Source organism: Parasteatoda tepidariorum, chromosome 7 (assembly GCF_043381705.1).
Source record: "Parasteatoda tepidariorum isolate YZ-2023 chromosome 7, CAS_Ptep_4.0, whole genome shotgun sequence".
Lineage (NCBI taxonomy): Eukaryota > Metazoa > Arthropoda > Arachnida > Araneae > Theridiidae > Parasteatoda > Parasteatoda tepidariorum.
In genome coordinates, this window is record NC_092210.1 from 10,056,461 (window position 1) to 10,073,452 (window position 16,992).

Below are 16,992 nucleotides of genomic sequence, written 5' to 3' on the forward strand. Positions count from 1 at the left end.
TGTTTTTTGAAAAGTGGTCACTATTAACATTTTGCAACCCGTTATCACCTCTAAGTAGACATCGAAAGTAACCACTAAAATATTAAAAAAAAATTTATACCTTAATACCTTAATAATAATAATTATACCTTAATGAATTTTATAAATTATAAAATATTATTATACCATGTAGTTTAAATGATTTAGTGTTTACATTAGTTCAAACAGCAGGCATGCATTGCATATGAATGTGAATGACCGAAATTGGTGGTTGTTGACAACCACCGATGAATGTTGACATTCACATAGTCGCTCTGGTACGAAATATATACTATAGGTCTAGTCAAGTGAAACTGCAAGGTTTATATTTGCCCGATATTCCGTACAGTAATGTTTTTTAAGGTTTAGTGCCACTGCCCGGTATACATTTGCCCGGTATTCCCTACATCACTGTTTTCTCAGTATCACTGCACAGTATGCATTCAACCGGTTCTCCGAACATTGATGTTTCTCCTAATTTATCTTCAGCAGATATTAAAATATGGAGTAAGCATAATAGTATCAACGAATAAATTAATATCAAATCAGATATAATAAATATTTCGGACATTCTCCAAAGTGATTGTTGACATTCAGCGGTGAAAGTCAACATTCGCTTGATTTCGGTCATTCACGGTAGCGCATACACGGATTGTAAAAGACATGCTTAAACTGCCCTGTACCAAAATTCCCTACTTTTTCTCTACGCTCCTTAGTACGCAACAGTAATAATACCCTCACCAGTATTAGTGCACTTACATAAAAGTAATAATACATAAGAAGTAATAATTACAGAAAATTTTGAATTTCACTCCGGAAAATTCACTTTGCCCTAATAAATGATTAATTCATATCTTCCTATCCAGTAGATGGCACTATGTAGATTTTTTGTTGCACAATTACTTTTTTTTTGAATTGTTTCACAACATTTAATGCCTGATAAACATTTAATACTTGAGATTATCTCTTCATTATTTACTGCATTTCTATCTATAATACTACTACTACCATCGAGTGGGAATTGTTTGATTTTCGGTGAAAAGTAAGTATCTTATTTATTATCAAATCATAATTTTATCCTTTTCAAAAATAAATGTCTTGTGCAAAAAGAGTAGGTAAAATTTAAATATTTTGAAATACGAGTAATTGTAATAATTTATAAAAAATCCAATATTTATAATTTCTTTTTCTTAACTTAATCATAAATTCAGTAAAAAAAGGTTTGAGTGGGGACAATATATTGATAAACCACATTTTCCAGTTGTTTAGAATATTTAATTATACTACCATCGAGTAGGAGTTGTTTGTTTTTTCGTGAAAAGTAAGTATCGTATTCATTATCAAATCATAGTTTTACCCTTTTCAAAAATAAATATCTCGTATAAAGTGCAAAAATAGTAAGTAAAATTTAAATATTTTGAAATACGAATAATTATAATAATTTATAAAAATCAAATATTCGTAATTTTTTTTCTCAATTTAATCATGGATATAGAAAACAAAATTAGGCTGAAGACAATATATATAAACTACTTTTTCCAGTTGCTTAGGTGTGAGAGTTTAATTATACTACCATCGAATTAAATTACGCTACCATCGAGTGGGAATAAGTATTTAGAGTGTAATTAGTCGAATTTAAAAATAAAAAAAAAGCTGTCGACGAAAATATAATATGTGATACATAATAATAAAAAAGATGAAAATAACATAAAGTGTTGCAACTTATCAGCAGCAAACAACAGCCAAACGCCTTTAAACGAAGATGTGTTACAACAAAAGCTGTAGATCATATTGCTATATAAACTGGACGATCAATTATAACTCAAGAACGTAAATATTTACAATATAAAACCGAATAGTTAAATATGAAGTCAAAACAAAACTCAAGTTTTTTCAGGTCTACTTAAACAAATATCACAACATCAACAGCCATCCTTCCAAATTATTGACTTGAAGATGGTGCGTCATAAATTTGCACTTATGTTCGGCATTCGGTGGGGCACTTTTGAAATTTTAAACATATTCTGTCACATATTGTTATACCAATTATGGGTGACGGAGCTTGCCNTTTAAATGCGAATAATTATAATAATTTATAAAAATCAAATATTCGTAAATTTTTTTTCTCAATTTAATCATGGATATAGAAAACAAAATTAGGCTGAAGACAATATATATAAACTACATTTTCCAGTTGTTTAGGTGTGAGCGTTTAATTATGCTGCCATTGAATTAAATTACGCTACCATTGAGTGGGAATAAGTATTTAGAAGAATTTTAAAAAAAAACTGTTGACGAAAATATATTATGTGATACATAATAATAAGAGATTTGAAGATGGTGTGTCATAAATTTGCACTTCGGCATTCGGCGGGGCACTTATAGTCATTTATACTTCTGAAATTTTAAACATATGCTGTCACATTGTTATACCAATTATTGGTGACGGAACTTGCCTTTTTCGAGCAATAGCATATTATTTTTCTTGTTATTAGCTAAAATTATTATATTCTCTCTAATTGATTTTGATAGTATTCTAAATCAAAAATTTAAAACTAATAAAATTATTTCTTTATTATAAAGTAATTTAATATTATCTTAGTACATTAGATTTTAAGATAAATTTATTTAAATCAGCGTCTAAAATTATAAATCGCTTTACAATTATTTTTTTGATGCATTAATATACTTTTATAAATTTAATTAATATACTATTATATGCATTGATATATACATTTTTACATTAATATACTATTATAAATTTGAGATAACGAAAGGAACTTAAAAGTTTTAGTAAAAGTTTTAGTTATCATATTAAAAGCTTAATGAGGACAATATGATGCATGGGTAAATTAAATTTAATTTATCAGTCGGTTTTGTAAGAAAAAAATATTAAACTACTGTTGTGAAGTCAAATTTTTTATATTAATACACCCTCAATCTTAAATGTTATTTTGAAAAATGATTACCAAGCAAAATTATCTATGCTCACTAATTGATCTTAATAGAATTAGGGAAATGATTGCGACGTGGGAACATCAAAAAACAAATTCAATTAATTTAATTAGTTTTAACTTTCGTAGAAAATAATATTTTGAAGCAGGAAACAAGAATTATTGAAAAGCAATCATAGGGGTTGGTAAGCTGCTGCGAACCGCGGGTTAAACATCATAGTTGATCCCAACATTTGTAAGATAATATAAATGAGTTATTGTGTTCAGAACATCGACGATAATCATGGTAGAGGACCGGAATAGCTGGGATGGTTGGGCGTTGGATTCGTGTTCGTAAGAACGGGAGTCCGAATACAGCCGGCCGAAGAATACCCGCGAGTTAAATGGTGACTGATGCACATTAAATCTGTTAGGGTCACAAAATCCTCCAAGTTCCCATAACAAATCAATACCTGTGGGTTACTGATCCAGGATATCCCTTGTCTTCTGGATAGGGTTCAAAATTACAAGGCTACAGAATTGAACATTGGTAGCCATAAACTCAAAATTGGGTAGGTTATTCAACGACGGTTATAAAAATAATCATCGTTGAGTCGTGGTGGCTCAGAGGAAAGAGCGCTTGAATTCCAATGAAGTGAACGGGTTCGAATCCCAGCGATGGCTGGTCAATACGAATCCCGCATCCGGCTCACACCGACCACAGTGCTGACGTCATATCCTCAGTGATAGATGGATCATGAGTTAGAGTCCCCTCGCCGTCAGGCTAATTGTGGGAGGATTTCGTGCTTTTCCTCTCTATGTAACGCAAATATGGTTAAATAGCATTAAAAACTCCTCCACGAAGGAAAATTTCTCCCAATACTTGTCCAGGAGTACTGTTATCTTTCAGATTTTACAAGGCTACATTCAACTGAACATTGGTAGTCGTAAACTCAAAACTGGGTAGGCAGTTCAATTATGGTTATAAAATAAAATAATCATCTTAGATGTTTGTTTTGACTGATTGAGAAAAATCAATACTTTTTGTCCTCTGAAGATAAGATTTCAATTATCTTATCACTGGAAGAAACTGGGAGTCAAATGATAAGTTTTCTTAACAGTTGTTTCCTCTTGTTAAACATGAGTAAACAAAGAAAGATTTTTAAATTATTAAATAAGTTTTAAAGTGGCATTAACAGGGAATCAAATCCGTTTTCAAATATAAGGATCGTGTTCTGAAATTTTTTATTTAATTCTTCTCCATTACTAGTCATAGATTAATCATATAAGGCAGTTTAATAAATAATTTCCCTCGTGGATATCAGATTTCCCCCCAAAGATTACTTAAAAAGTGGATTCCCAATTTTTGTTCCTTACGCAACGCAGAATGTTCCCTTGTTTGTGTAATAACCGTAATGTGTTTTCATAGGGATTAAAAAATTACTGTGAAACTATTCTTATTTAGAATGAAGATAGATTGCCTAAACCTTTTATTAAAAATGGTTTAAAAGGATTGGCAGGGTAATGCTAAAAATTGCCCTGTCATTAATAGGGTGATGATTGAAATATTTGATAGTTGTACAGTGCGCAGAATAAAAAAACCGGACCACTTTTAATAACTTTTTATTTAATGATCGGATCTTCACGTTCTAGGACTCATTCTTAATGGTTTGAGGAGTTGTTGATCTCAAATATGATAATTAATTAGTGCAGACGATATTTTAAGTTACGAAATCGAACACAAAAACGTACTTTTTCTGAATAAACATACCTTTTTTGACGGATTTGAATTTATGACCCCCAAAATATAGGGGTAGCCGGATTCTGGGATATATGGTCCCCATAGTTTGGTCAGGAGAGCGTTCCAAAGCTTGAACACCGTAATGTTAACTTTACTTTTTGCGTATTTCACCATATCTCGAAATTTTTTTAAGCGAATTGAAAAGATTTTCCATACAAATGTAAAATTCATTTATCCAAACTTAATTCCATGCAAAAAATAACGTTTAATAAATATTTATTATTTTTTATTATATTATTTAATATTCGTCGAAAATTTTTGAATAGTAAGTTATGCAATTTTTTACATCATTTTTAGTGATATAACTTTACATGGCAAAATACAAAATTTGAGCGAAATACAGAGATGCCAACTGCTCCGGACAAGCCAAAATAATTAAAAAAACGGCAAATAACTGCAAAGTAAATTTTGCAAATATTTGACGATTTTTGCTAGCTTCTTAAAAGGTACATGGTTTTTTAACAAGGCTTTTTAACATAACAAAAGTTCTATAAAGTGGTGAATCAAATAAGCCTACGAATTATTTAGAAACAGTGGTGGATAAAAATCTACTAAATTGAAATTATTAAACCAAGAATCACAATTGATGAACTACCACTTTAAAATATATATTTGCTGTCCGGAGCAAGTTGGCATCTCCTGAAATCGGTCAAATAATTCCAGAGAAATCCGATTTTTGAAAATACAACTTTTTTGAAACTCGATTTCTTAGAAAATATTTGACCGATATTACTCAAATTTTGTATTTGCCATGCAAAATTATATTCCTTAAAATGATGTAAAAAATTGAATAACTTGAGTAATAACTTAAATAAAATAATAAAAGGAATTAATACTAAATGATTTTTTGTATGGAATTAACTTTTGACTAATGAATTTTTTTATAATTGTTTGCAAGAATTTTTCAATTCGCTTAAAAAGTTCTCGAGCTATAGACACATACGCAAAAAGTAAAAATTAACATTATGTGTTCCAAANGGAATTAACTTTTGACTAATGAATTTTTTTATAATTGTTTGCAAGAATTTTTCAATTCGCTTAAAAAGTTCTCGAGCTATAGACACATACGCAAAAAGTAAAAATTAACATTATTGTGTTCCAAACTTTGGATTGCTCTTCTGACTAAACTATTGAGACCATATTTCCCAGATTGTGGCCACTCCCTATATTTTGGGAGTCAGAAATCCGAATCCGTCGAAAAAATTTATATTTATTCAGAAAAAGTACGTTTTTCAGTCCTAGAACGCGGAGATCCGATCATTAGATCAAAAGTTATTCAGTGTGGTCCGTTTTCCATTTTGCGCACCGTACATATTGTATTGATTTAAAGAGCAACATTTTTTTACTGTGAACTATGTTAGGTAAAATTAATACATAAATAAAAAAAACACAACAAACAGATAATACTAAAATTATAGATAATATGGAAGGGGTTATTCGATTTACTACTGTAACTAAACAATCATAGTGCAAATGGAACACCAATAAAAAAATTATTTATAGAGGACAAGAACAAATAAAAAAATGGGGATTCGTGTGCTTCGGTAGGAAATATCAAATCACAAAATTCAGAAAGATCAGTCAGCTAATTTAGATTTCATATCATTTTACTTTTGAAATAAGGGGTAATAATTAATTTAATCTTTCTACTTATTACAATTACAACCCTTTACTGAGTCCGCCGTGAATGCAGACTAATCTTCAGAAACTAATTTAAAATTATCATTAGAGTTAAAATAAGATTTTATAGAAACTGAAATTTAATCTTTTTGTGTATTGTAAATACATGTCTATTTTTGTGAGTCGACAAAAATTTTTATATTCTTAGTAAATAGCAATACTTAATGTCACACTATAGCTGGACTATCGGTGATGCTGTGAGAAGATACTGGGGATTAATATTCCGAAGACGGGTCATCATAATTTTGATCCTTTGCGTGGGGGATGGAGTCCTCGCTTTGGTAGCCCGATTACCAGCTCTAGAAGTAGAACAGCTTAATAAGGACCGATACCACACACCCTCCATCCCATCGCAGACTGATCAAAGGGTTCATCTAACCACTAACTGACCGCAGCTAGTGCTGCCTACTTAACTTCGCTGATCTACCAGGAACCGAGTCTTACGATCCTTGCCGGACCATATTCAAATATGATAAGAAATAAATAAACTTTTTTGGAAAGTAATACAAAATAAATGTATAGATTGTAATTTAGTTACCTAGTTAACGCTCAATAAGGAAGATGACTGCCTTCATCAGACAATAACAATATCCAAACTTGCTACTATTGAGTATTGAGTATAGTAAAGTGCGGCGTGCTCTCTGCTTTCGCTTATAACACTGCGTTTCAATAGGTAAAGCTTAATTTAGCCTATAAAGATTTATTTGAGCTCTGAGGCTCTTCTTGAAATTCAACATGCTTCCACCGAGTCCAACAAGGAACTCAACTTGCTACTAATGCGAATACATATTAAAAAAAATTCGTTCTTAAACGTTGTTAAAGTTGGAGGAGTAACAAAAGAAGGTATTAAATTGAACATTTTATTTAAGACTATTGTGCTCCCACCAGGCTCTCAGAACTGTGAAAGTAGAAGGTTCAATTCCCACGGTGTTTCATTGTTTATCGATACAACAAACATTTGAAGGCTTGTGTGCGCAATTAAGGCTTATAAGCCTTTATCAAGCAGAACAGATAGCACAATACAGATGGACGGCACGAAAACACATCCAGGGAAAGAGCGGGATTCGAATTCGCTAGCTCCAAATGTCGCACAACGTTTGGAAAGCAATACCGCTCGGCCAGGGAGGCACCACGGTAGCACTTGGTGTATTTTGTTGTCGTTGTAGTTAATTTACATCACACTAGAGCTGCACAATGGGCTATTGGCGACGGTCTGGGAAACATCCTTGAGGATGATCCGAAGACATGCCATCACAATTTTGATCCTCTGCGGAGGGGATGGCACCCCCGCTTCGGTAGCCCGACGACCTGCGCGCGAAGTCGAGCACTTTACGGTAGCACAGTTTAACGAGGACCAATACCGCACACCGTCGGTCCCTACGCAGACTGATCCAAGTGGTCACCCACCCGCACACTGACCGTAGCCAGTGATGCTTGACTTCGGTGATCTGCTGGGAGCCGTGTCTTAACGATCAGTCCACTGCGGGACGGTGTGTTTTAATGATTAGCTAGTTAGAATTGTGAAATATATTCAACGTTTTTAAGCGAACGGCTTATAAGCTCTTCGCAATTGGAGAACAGGTAGCACTAAGTACAAACAAAACGTCACAACAAAGAGTTGCTGATTCGTTCTATATTTTCTTCGATTTAATGAAAGGTAATAAGCCCACTCAATAAGCACTTAATTTAGGCTTAAAAGGAAAAAAATAATTAAACAAAAAGAATACATAAATTTGCTGGTTTCTAAGCTTGGAAACGGCTCATACGCCTGTCTCATATTGGAGAACAGATAGCACAGACTACAATTGGGCGTTACAAAGGAAGAAGGAGCTCATTTATGCTATCTTTTCTTAAATTTGAGGAAATATTGTGAAGCCCTATCTAAATGCACAAGCCTACTGATTTATACATAAGGTCAATATAGAATAACAAAACGGATGCATAATTTTGCAGACTTGTGATCATACGGCTTACAGGCTTTTGCCGAAGTTGAGAACAGATAACATAAATTACAAACGCACTTTGCAAAAAGTGAGGGGGGGGGGACTCAGAAGAGAGATCCCATTTCCTTATTTTTATTTCCCTAATTTTCAAAAAATGAACATAAAACGAAAGTTTTAAAGATAACCAATATTTTTGTAAACGGCAGTTAGTTTTTATAGCATATTTCTCTAATTTATATGTATCTATCTCAAAACAACTAATTTAAAGCAGAGATTCGAAACACTGATTACAATCACTTTAGTAAACTGAATAGATTCATATTTATGATTCGTTTTTCTCAACTTTACTTTAACAGTTCGATAAACAATGCACGAAAAAAAGGAGGTACCATGATTAACTTTTGATGTAATGATCGAATAGTCACATACTAGGACAATCTTAATATTTCGCGGGACTAGCCTTAAAAAATGTAATAATTAATTGATGCAGACGAAATCAGACAAATAAAACTTACTTACTCTATATAAACCTATCTTTTTTGGACTCAAGTATTGGGAGAAATTTGATCTTCGTGGAGGACTTTTTGATGGAACTAGCCCGCATTTGCGTTACCTGAAGAGGAAGACCACGAGAATCTCCCACGGTTAGCCTGACGGCAAAGGGACTTTAACCCATGATCCGTCCACCACAGAGGATATTTCATGTCAGCACTATGGTAGGCGCAAGCCGGATGCGGTTTTGTATCGACCAGCCATCGTGAGATTCGAACCCGGTTCACCTCATTGGAAATCGAACGCTCTATCCCCTGAGTCAGTTCGGCTCATGGAGGGGGCAGGTAAATTTGAATCTCTTATTGTTAATTTTACTTCTTTTCGTATTTCTCTGTATCTCGAGATATTTTTTTTTAAGTGAAAAGAAAGGTTAGTACACGCACTTAGTTTATTCAAGGGTAATTCGTTAAAAAATAATAATTTAAGATAATAATTTATTATTTTTCGATTATTTTATTTTATAATAGTCGAGAAAAAAAAATTAAAATGTAAAAAATACAAATTTTTACATCGTTTTAAAAAAAGAAATTATAAATAGCGAAATACAAATTTTGAACGAAATCGGTCGAAAAGCTTCTGAGTTATTTTAAAGTTGTTAGTAGTTTGTTGTTTCTCTTAAAAGGTGAATAGATAGATGGCTGGTTGGAATGGCTGGTTTGTTGTTCCCGTGCTTGCCATCGCAGCTATGGGAGCTTTGATATGGAAAAAGAAACAACGAGTGTACCAAAGAGTGGGACATGTGAAAAAAATATTGTTCTTTCCAATGAAATCCATTAGAGGCATTGAAGTTGAGGAAGGAAAATGCACAAAATTAGGACTTGAAGTAAATGGCCTTTTAGAACGGTAAGATGCAAAATATATAAAACTTTATTTAAACACATAAAATTATTACTATATATATATATATATATATACACACTCATACTATTTCCTTACATTTATTTTCAGTTCATTTATGTTAACATCTGAGGACGGTGCTTACGTAACACTAGAAAAAGCACCAAAACTTGCATTGCTTACTCCAAAGTTCGATGGTACAAATCTAGTCATATCTGGTCCGGAGGTTGATCCTTTAACAATTAAAGTACAAAAAGCTCCGGATCCAAACGATAAAATTATTGAATGTCGGTAAGTTTGTAAATTGGTTAACATATTAAGTAACCTTTCAAAAACATACATTGAATGCTGAGACAACATATTTATTAAATTCACTTTTTCAAAAATAACGTACTGAGGCAGCTAACGTTACATATTTTTAAAATTACTTTTTATAGATAGTATAATATAAGAATTAGCATTCACTAAGTTCACATTTGTAAAAATTAAGTGTTGATAGCTTATACCATTTATTAAGTTTACTCTTTTATAAATTGCACTGACAGGTAACGTTTAAACTAATTAACTAATTTATTAACTTATTAATTAGCCTTTCTTTTTTTAGGTTGCGAGTAGAAACTGCTTACGTAGTGGATTGCGGAGAAAAAGCTGCCAAATGGTTTCAGAATTGTCTAAATATGCCGAACGTACGGTTAGTGCGATTCTATCCGGAATTTCCAGGGAGACAGTTCTTTGAAAAATTTACATTTTACGAAAAATTGAGACCGAAAAATTCCGTAAGCCCAGCTATTTATTTAAATATTAACCCCAGGTGAAAACACAACTATTATCTGTATGAGAATTTGAAAATTAGAAAATAATTCTTTAAATTAATACTTCTGCTGTTTGGGAAGAGATGAGACAAAAATTGGAATTTTTCTCTTGCAGATGTCACTGCAGAATTGGGCACCTTTCCACATCATGTCCCAACCTTCGATTGATGATCTGAATACGAAACTGAAAGACAATCACGTTTCTGCCATCAATTTTCGACCAAATGTTCTGGTGGATGGATGCCATCCATATGATGAAGTAATATATATTACTCTATATAAAAATGTATTGTATGCAATACTACAGTCGGACCTCTACTTAACGAAGTATCTGAATCTCGATAATAAGTTCGTTGTATGGAAAATTCGTTAACTAGAAAATCACCTTTTGAAATGCAAACAACACAAAACAGGGTTTAAATTCATAAACACTAGACATAATTAAAATCGCAATTGATACACCTTTATCTTATAAACTAGTATCTAATATTAATTTTATAAATCTTAACCATGAAAGAAATCTGCATGGAAAGCAAGAATAGAACAAAACATCATCCAGTGTGACACTATCATGCTACATACATACGTTTTCAACTAAAAAAAGTAACGTATAAAATTATAGCTGTATCTATTTTAAAAATCATTTTAAACATACATTACCACATGCGTTCCTAAGCTACCGATAAAAATCCGTTAATTTTGTATGAGTTTTTCGTATGAAATGCAAACAAAAAGGGATTTGACTGCTTTCGTGGCTTTTTTAAGTGGCTTCGAAAATCAATTCAAGGTCATTTATGTAGTAAAATGCGTTAACAAGTTTGAAATGTTCTGAAATATTTTGGGAAATAGGGAAAGTTGGTCTCAAAGAAAAGTTCGTTAAATCGAAAATTCACTTCGCTATTTGGAAGTTATTTTACGAGGAAATTTCAAAAATGTTCTCGGTCGCACGAAAAAAATCGCAAATTGGAAGTTCGTTAAATAGAAGTCCCACTGCATATTATTACATGGTGCAATATAAATATCATATGAGGTAAAATTAACTCCGTTATCCCAAGAAAGTGATAAATTATTATTTTTCCTGATTCTTCATTAGAAAAAAATATTAAATCCAACTTTTCTATAAATATTATATTGGGTGTACAAATAAGTTCCCGCCGTTCATCACAAGATGGCACAACCAGAACGTTGTGTAGAAATTGACTGGTGTTAAACGTCTTATTGTAAGTTTGTTCATCTGGTAACAACATGACATTAAAGTATTAGTGATTCCGTATCAGTTATACGTAATTGTTTTTGTGCAAAAATGTCAAGCTTTGTGCCAAATAAGCGTCATTTGAGGGAACTTTTGATTTACTTCTTTACTTTGAAGAAATATGTAGCTGAGGTGCATCAGTTGCTGGGTGAAGCATATGGTGAGTCTGCTTTATGTGAGAGAAGTCGTCTTGAGTGGTTTAAGAAATTGAAAAACGGTGAGTTTGACTTGGAAGCCAAAGAACTCAGTGGAAGGCCGAAATTGTACGAAGACAAGGAATTGGAAGAATTATTGGAAGAAGATTCTCCCATACGCAAAAAGAACCTGTTCTTACATTACAAGTAACTCAGCAAGCAATTTTACATTGTTCAAAATCGTTGGGAATGTCTTAAAAACAAGGAAGTTGGGTTCCATACGAACTGAAGCCAAAAGACATTGAACGTCGATTTTGCTATTTGGAAACACTTCAATGGGAAATCCTATCCCACCCTCCGTATTCGCCAGAACTTGACCCTTTAAATTATATCCGGTTGATGGCACGTGGTTTGTCTGAGCACAAATTTACACGATTTGAAGAAACCAAGGAATGGGTCGATTCGTGGATATTCCGGAAAGAGGAAGAGTTCATTCGACGTGGTATCCGAATGCTCCCAGAAAGATGGAAAAAAAGTAGTGTCTAGTAAAGGAGAATACTTTGAATAAAAGATAATGTACCGTTTTTTCACAATAACTTGCTAATTTTTGATAGAAAACGGCAGAAACTTATTTGTAGTCCCAATAGATATTAAGATTATTTATGGATTATTTTTTATAGATATTAAGGGTCTTATCCAGAATTCTTTCACTCCTCCGTTTATAAAAGTTGGTCATTCTTAGAGAAAATTTGCATACCTGACTTACTCCGCCATGAAGCGGTTGTAATGTTTATACTTTCTACTCAACATCACTGCCTACTAGGTCTTCTTTTTTTTATTTGGACGTCTGTTTAAAATTGGTATCTGAAGTCAAAAAGTAGACAGTCGAAAATTAATATCTGAGAGAGAAAAAAAAAACAAAAAAATTTCCGAAATCTCACAAATCACTATTGAGGAAGGTGGGTATAAAAAAAACCTCGAAACTTGTTTAGTTGCCAGTTAAAATATGAAGTTTATTCGAATAATCGTCTTTCAACTACTTCCTGTTTCCTTCAGCAAGCAAATAGCATCTAGTCATTTGTTGAGTTTCGACACGATTTTTTGTACTTCCTCGCCAAAATATTAATTTTTAATCGCCAATAAGCATACTTTAATTACTCTTTTGGCAAGGTTTCTCCTAGATTATGAAACTTTTAAATCTGGATTAAATATAAAAAGGTTGACATTTAATAAATAAAAAATATTTATAGGATTCGTGGGAGTTCATAAAATTAGGTGACGGGGCTGAAATAATGAACGTTATACCATGTCACAGGTAAGTATTACTTATTTCTTCACTATTATTATTGAAGTTAATAAAGGTACTGGAAGCTAAGATATTTTTATATACCAGACACAAGCTAGATAGTCTGTCTGGTTAAATTGTTTAAGCTAGATTTTCGATATGAAGCCGGTTACCCCACCTTAAATACGACATACGCCACATTTTTCTTTAAAAAAAATCGATCGAATTTCAAAGTCTGGGTAAGATTTAATCATACCCTATATAAATCAAACAAAATTATAGCCTTTCAAATTTGATCACAAATCAAATTTTCTTTCTGCGTTTAGTAGCAAAAAACGTAAGGAAGTTAGGTCACATCATAGCGATCAAAAATTGCATAGCAGACCCATGACCGGTGGTACCAATATAAGCCGCTAGGTAGTTGTTGTGCATCCCACTACTCCAACCATCGGGCCGTGGATCAAATAGTACCTGGCAGCCCAAGGAACATTAAACCCATTTTATTTCGAACGGGTTTGTACGACTTTCCATAGGACAGTAGACGTCATCTAGAGCAGCATCAATACCGTTGCAATTCTATTTTATAATTTGAAGGCATGTTTAAATACAATTAAAATTATTTTATTTTATAACTGTCGTTGAACAGCCGACACAATATTTTTCGGATTTACAACAACTAATGTTCAGCTTCGTAGCCTTGTAATTTTGAACCCAATACAGAAGATAAGGGGACTGCTGGATCAAGTATTGAGAGAAATTTGCCTTTTTTGATGGTACATACCAGCATTTGCGTTACATGAAGAGGAAAACCACCCACAGTTAGCCAGATGACAAGGGGACTCTAACCCATAATCCGTCTACCACTGAGAGTATTTTACGTCGGTGCAAGCCGTATGCGGAATTCGTATCGACTAGCCCTCGCTGGGATTCGAACCCGGTTCACCTCGATGGAAAACGAATGCTCTATCCCCTGAGCCATCACGACTCAATTAAAATTATTTTATTTTATATTATAACCGCCGTTGAACAGCCGATGCAACATTATGAATTGTACTTGCCTAGTACAACATTTGCAGAACGCATGACGTTCAATATAAATTTCCTTATTATTCGTGTCCTTTCAAACCTTGTACCTCTGAAACCACCTTCAACAGACATTTCACGTCATAGGTTGGTTAGCTATTTTCAACCCTACTTCCTATAAATGTGTAGCTTGCTTCATTTTAGAGACAGCCTGTGTATTTTGTTGAAAATATTTACATGCTCAAAATTTATTTTACACAATTTAACCGTACTTTTCCTTTGATTTATTTGATTCAAAATATTGTTTTACTCCTTAGGTGTCCCTTAACAACGTTTGAACCAGAGACTGGCATATTATCACAAAAAGAGCCATTGGTAACACTGCGGAAGTGAGTGATTTCGTGTTTACAATTTTTTTTATGCAAGATTATAAAAGCTTTTTCTTTTTTTCAACTGCGAAAGAATTTGCGATAACAAAACTTCCTTTTAGTGCGGAAAGAAATGTGCTCTGAATTAGAGCTCACATTTCTATCTGAAGAAATAAAAAAGACAAGGGGTGTCGAGGACAATTTGTCACAAGCACAATTCGTCGCACTCACATCGTGTGGCGAGCTCAATCTTCATGGCCACAATAGTATACTGACATTTCGCGTCATTTTCTTAATAGGTGCCAAGGTCACAGATCTAAGGGGCGCTAGATAAAGATTATTAAATCTTAACAGTCATGAATAGCTGTAACAAACTGACAACAATTATAACTGTACTGTACTGTACTTTATTTACGTCGCACCAGAGCTGCACCATGGGCTATTGGCGAAGGTCTGGGAAACATCCCTGAGGATGATCGGAAGGCATGCCATCGTAATTTTGATTCTCAGTAGAGGGGATGGCTCCCTTGTTTTAGTAGCCCGACGACTTGCGAGAGAAGTCGAACACTTTACGGTAAAACAGTTTAACGAAGACCGATACCGCTCACTCTCGGTTCCTACGCAAGCTAATCCAAGTGGTCATCTACCCGCTTACTGACCGCAGTCAATCATGCTTGACTTAGGTGTTCAACTAGGAACCGTGTCTTTAAGATCAGTCCACTACGGGACGACAACAGTTATAAAAATAGCACATTAATTTCTAAAAAGGGTTATTTCGTGTGAATACAGAGTACTCGAAAAACAAGTTTTATTGCGGTCTTAAAAGGCCACCATGAAGGTATTATATAGTTTATCAATCTGCGTACGAGTATCACGGTAAAGCCATATTTAAGAAGCCTATATTCTAATTATTCGTCACACAAAATTATTATAAACGCTTATTTATTTTTTTAGGTACAGGATACCAAAAGATCCAGAAGTTCAGAAAAAAGTTGGTCCCAGACCGTGTTTAGGAGTTAATTGCATTGTTTTACAAACAGGAACAATTAAAGTGAACGACGAAATATTTGCCACAACCATTTAACCAATTTAAACAAATTTTTTTATAAAAATTTTCAAATGAAAATAAAAATATAACATATAAGTGGGCTCAACTTATTCAATGCACAAAGAAAATTGAGTAATATTTCAAACTTTTACCTAATATAGAATTCCCTCGTCATGTCACAATTAAAAATATTGCTTTTTCAGGTCTAATAATCTGTATCACGTGCAAGGTGCATCTCAACTTACAGGGGTTTACCTCAAAAATTTCGTTAGTTTTTATAATCCTTGTCAAATATACACAATGCGCCCAATAAAAGTCGTTAATAGATATTTAATTTCATAAAAAACAAGGTTTAAAATCACAAATGGTAAAATTTTATTAAAAACTACAAACGCTTTTTATTTTCATAAAACTGTGGCTTTTCTCCATTTTCAAAATAAGCGTAGACTGCGCTGGTTTTAAATAGGCTAAACTTGACTTAACACTCATGAGTAACAGTTGCAAACTCACAGTAGTTATGAAAATAGCACATTATTGCAAAAAAGCATAAATTTATATTACGACGGAGCCTTCAAAAAACAGCCCTAAACAAAACATGGTTTCTCAAAGCACTTTCGCCAAATAAAATAATAAAAGTCACTGTTTAAAAGCCTTAGACTTGAAGCAAGCTATAATTTTAAACTATAGTAAGATGACTCATCTTAAAGCTTTAGAAAGGACAAATAATATTCTAAAATTATTGAACTTGGCCAATTGGGCGATATTTTTCCACCAAGATGAACAATATCAAAGATAAGCTGAATTTGACCAAAAAGTCAATGACTTACTGTTGCAAACTCAATACATTTATAAATATAGCATATTATTTACAAAAAGCATTATTTTATGTGACTACAGATCCTTCAGGGAGAGTTTCTACACCATCAAAAACTATAGAGTTAATGACCTTACTGCTATACCATAAGTCACATATTTGGAAAACAATATTTTTTTAAATATTTTAATTTTGTCATTTTATTTTTAACTGTATATTTATTGCTTTTAGTATGACGTAACCTCTGTCGGATTAATGTCCTAATGTTGAAGGTGTACTATTTTAACACCAAAATACATAGAGGTTTTTAATAAAATTTTACCATTTGAGCTTTTAATGAAACTTAATTTCATTACAAAGAATTACTCACATAATTTTATAGACACTTAAGCAAGGAAGCAACAATACTGCTATTAATATCTAAGAAATAACTACTGTGGAAGGTGAAACAGAAAATAAACATCAAAATATTAACATCCTCTACAAGAAAAT

General features: G+C 32.9%; 1 protein-coding gene across 2 annotated transcripts; it reads left to right on the forward strand.

Moving 5' to 3' along the window:
* Window positions 1-932: 932 nt before the first annotated feature.
* Window positions 933-15,782, forward strand: LOC107455847 (mitochondrial amidoxime-reducing component 1). 2 transcript variants are annotated; one of them, XM_043050925.2, is made up of 8 exons: window positions 933-1,060; window positions 9,550-9,770; window positions 9,876-10,055; window positions 10,369-10,540; window positions 10,692-10,835; window positions 13,213-13,277; window positions 14,588-14,659; window positions 15,593-15,738. In XM_043050925.2, exons 2-8 carry the CDS (start codon window positions 9,562-9,564, stop codon window positions 15,720-15,722), a joined length of 972 nt encoding a protein of 323 aa, XP_042906859.1. In that variant the 5' UTR covers window positions 933-1,060; window positions 9,550-9,561; the 3' UTR covers window positions 15,723-15,738. The 2 variants fall into 2 exon arrangements, with proteins under 2 accessions (XP_042906859.1, XP_042906860.1); XM_043050926.2 differs by lacking the exon at window positions 933-1,060 and adding an exon at window positions 1,199-1,339 and having other exon boundaries at window positions 15,593-15,782.
* Window positions 15,783-16,992: the final 1,210 nt, after the last annotated feature.

What these genes read in the sequence shown, in the direction of transcription:
- LOC107455847 (XM_043050925.2), top strand. Translation starts at nt 9,562, where the DNA reads ATGGCTGGTTGGAATGGCTGGTTTGTTGTTCCCGTGCTTGCCATCGCA. An exon ending in AATTGAGACCGAAAAATTCC is followed by an intron (nt 10,541 to 10,691) that starts GTAAGCCCAGCT and finishes TTTCTCTTGCAG; the next exon opens with ATGTCACTGCAGAATTGGGC. An exon ending in AACGTTATACCATGTCACAG is followed by an intron (nt 13,278 to 14,587) that starts GTAAGTATTACT and finishes TTTACTCCTTAG; the next exon opens with GTGTCCCTTAACAACGTTTG.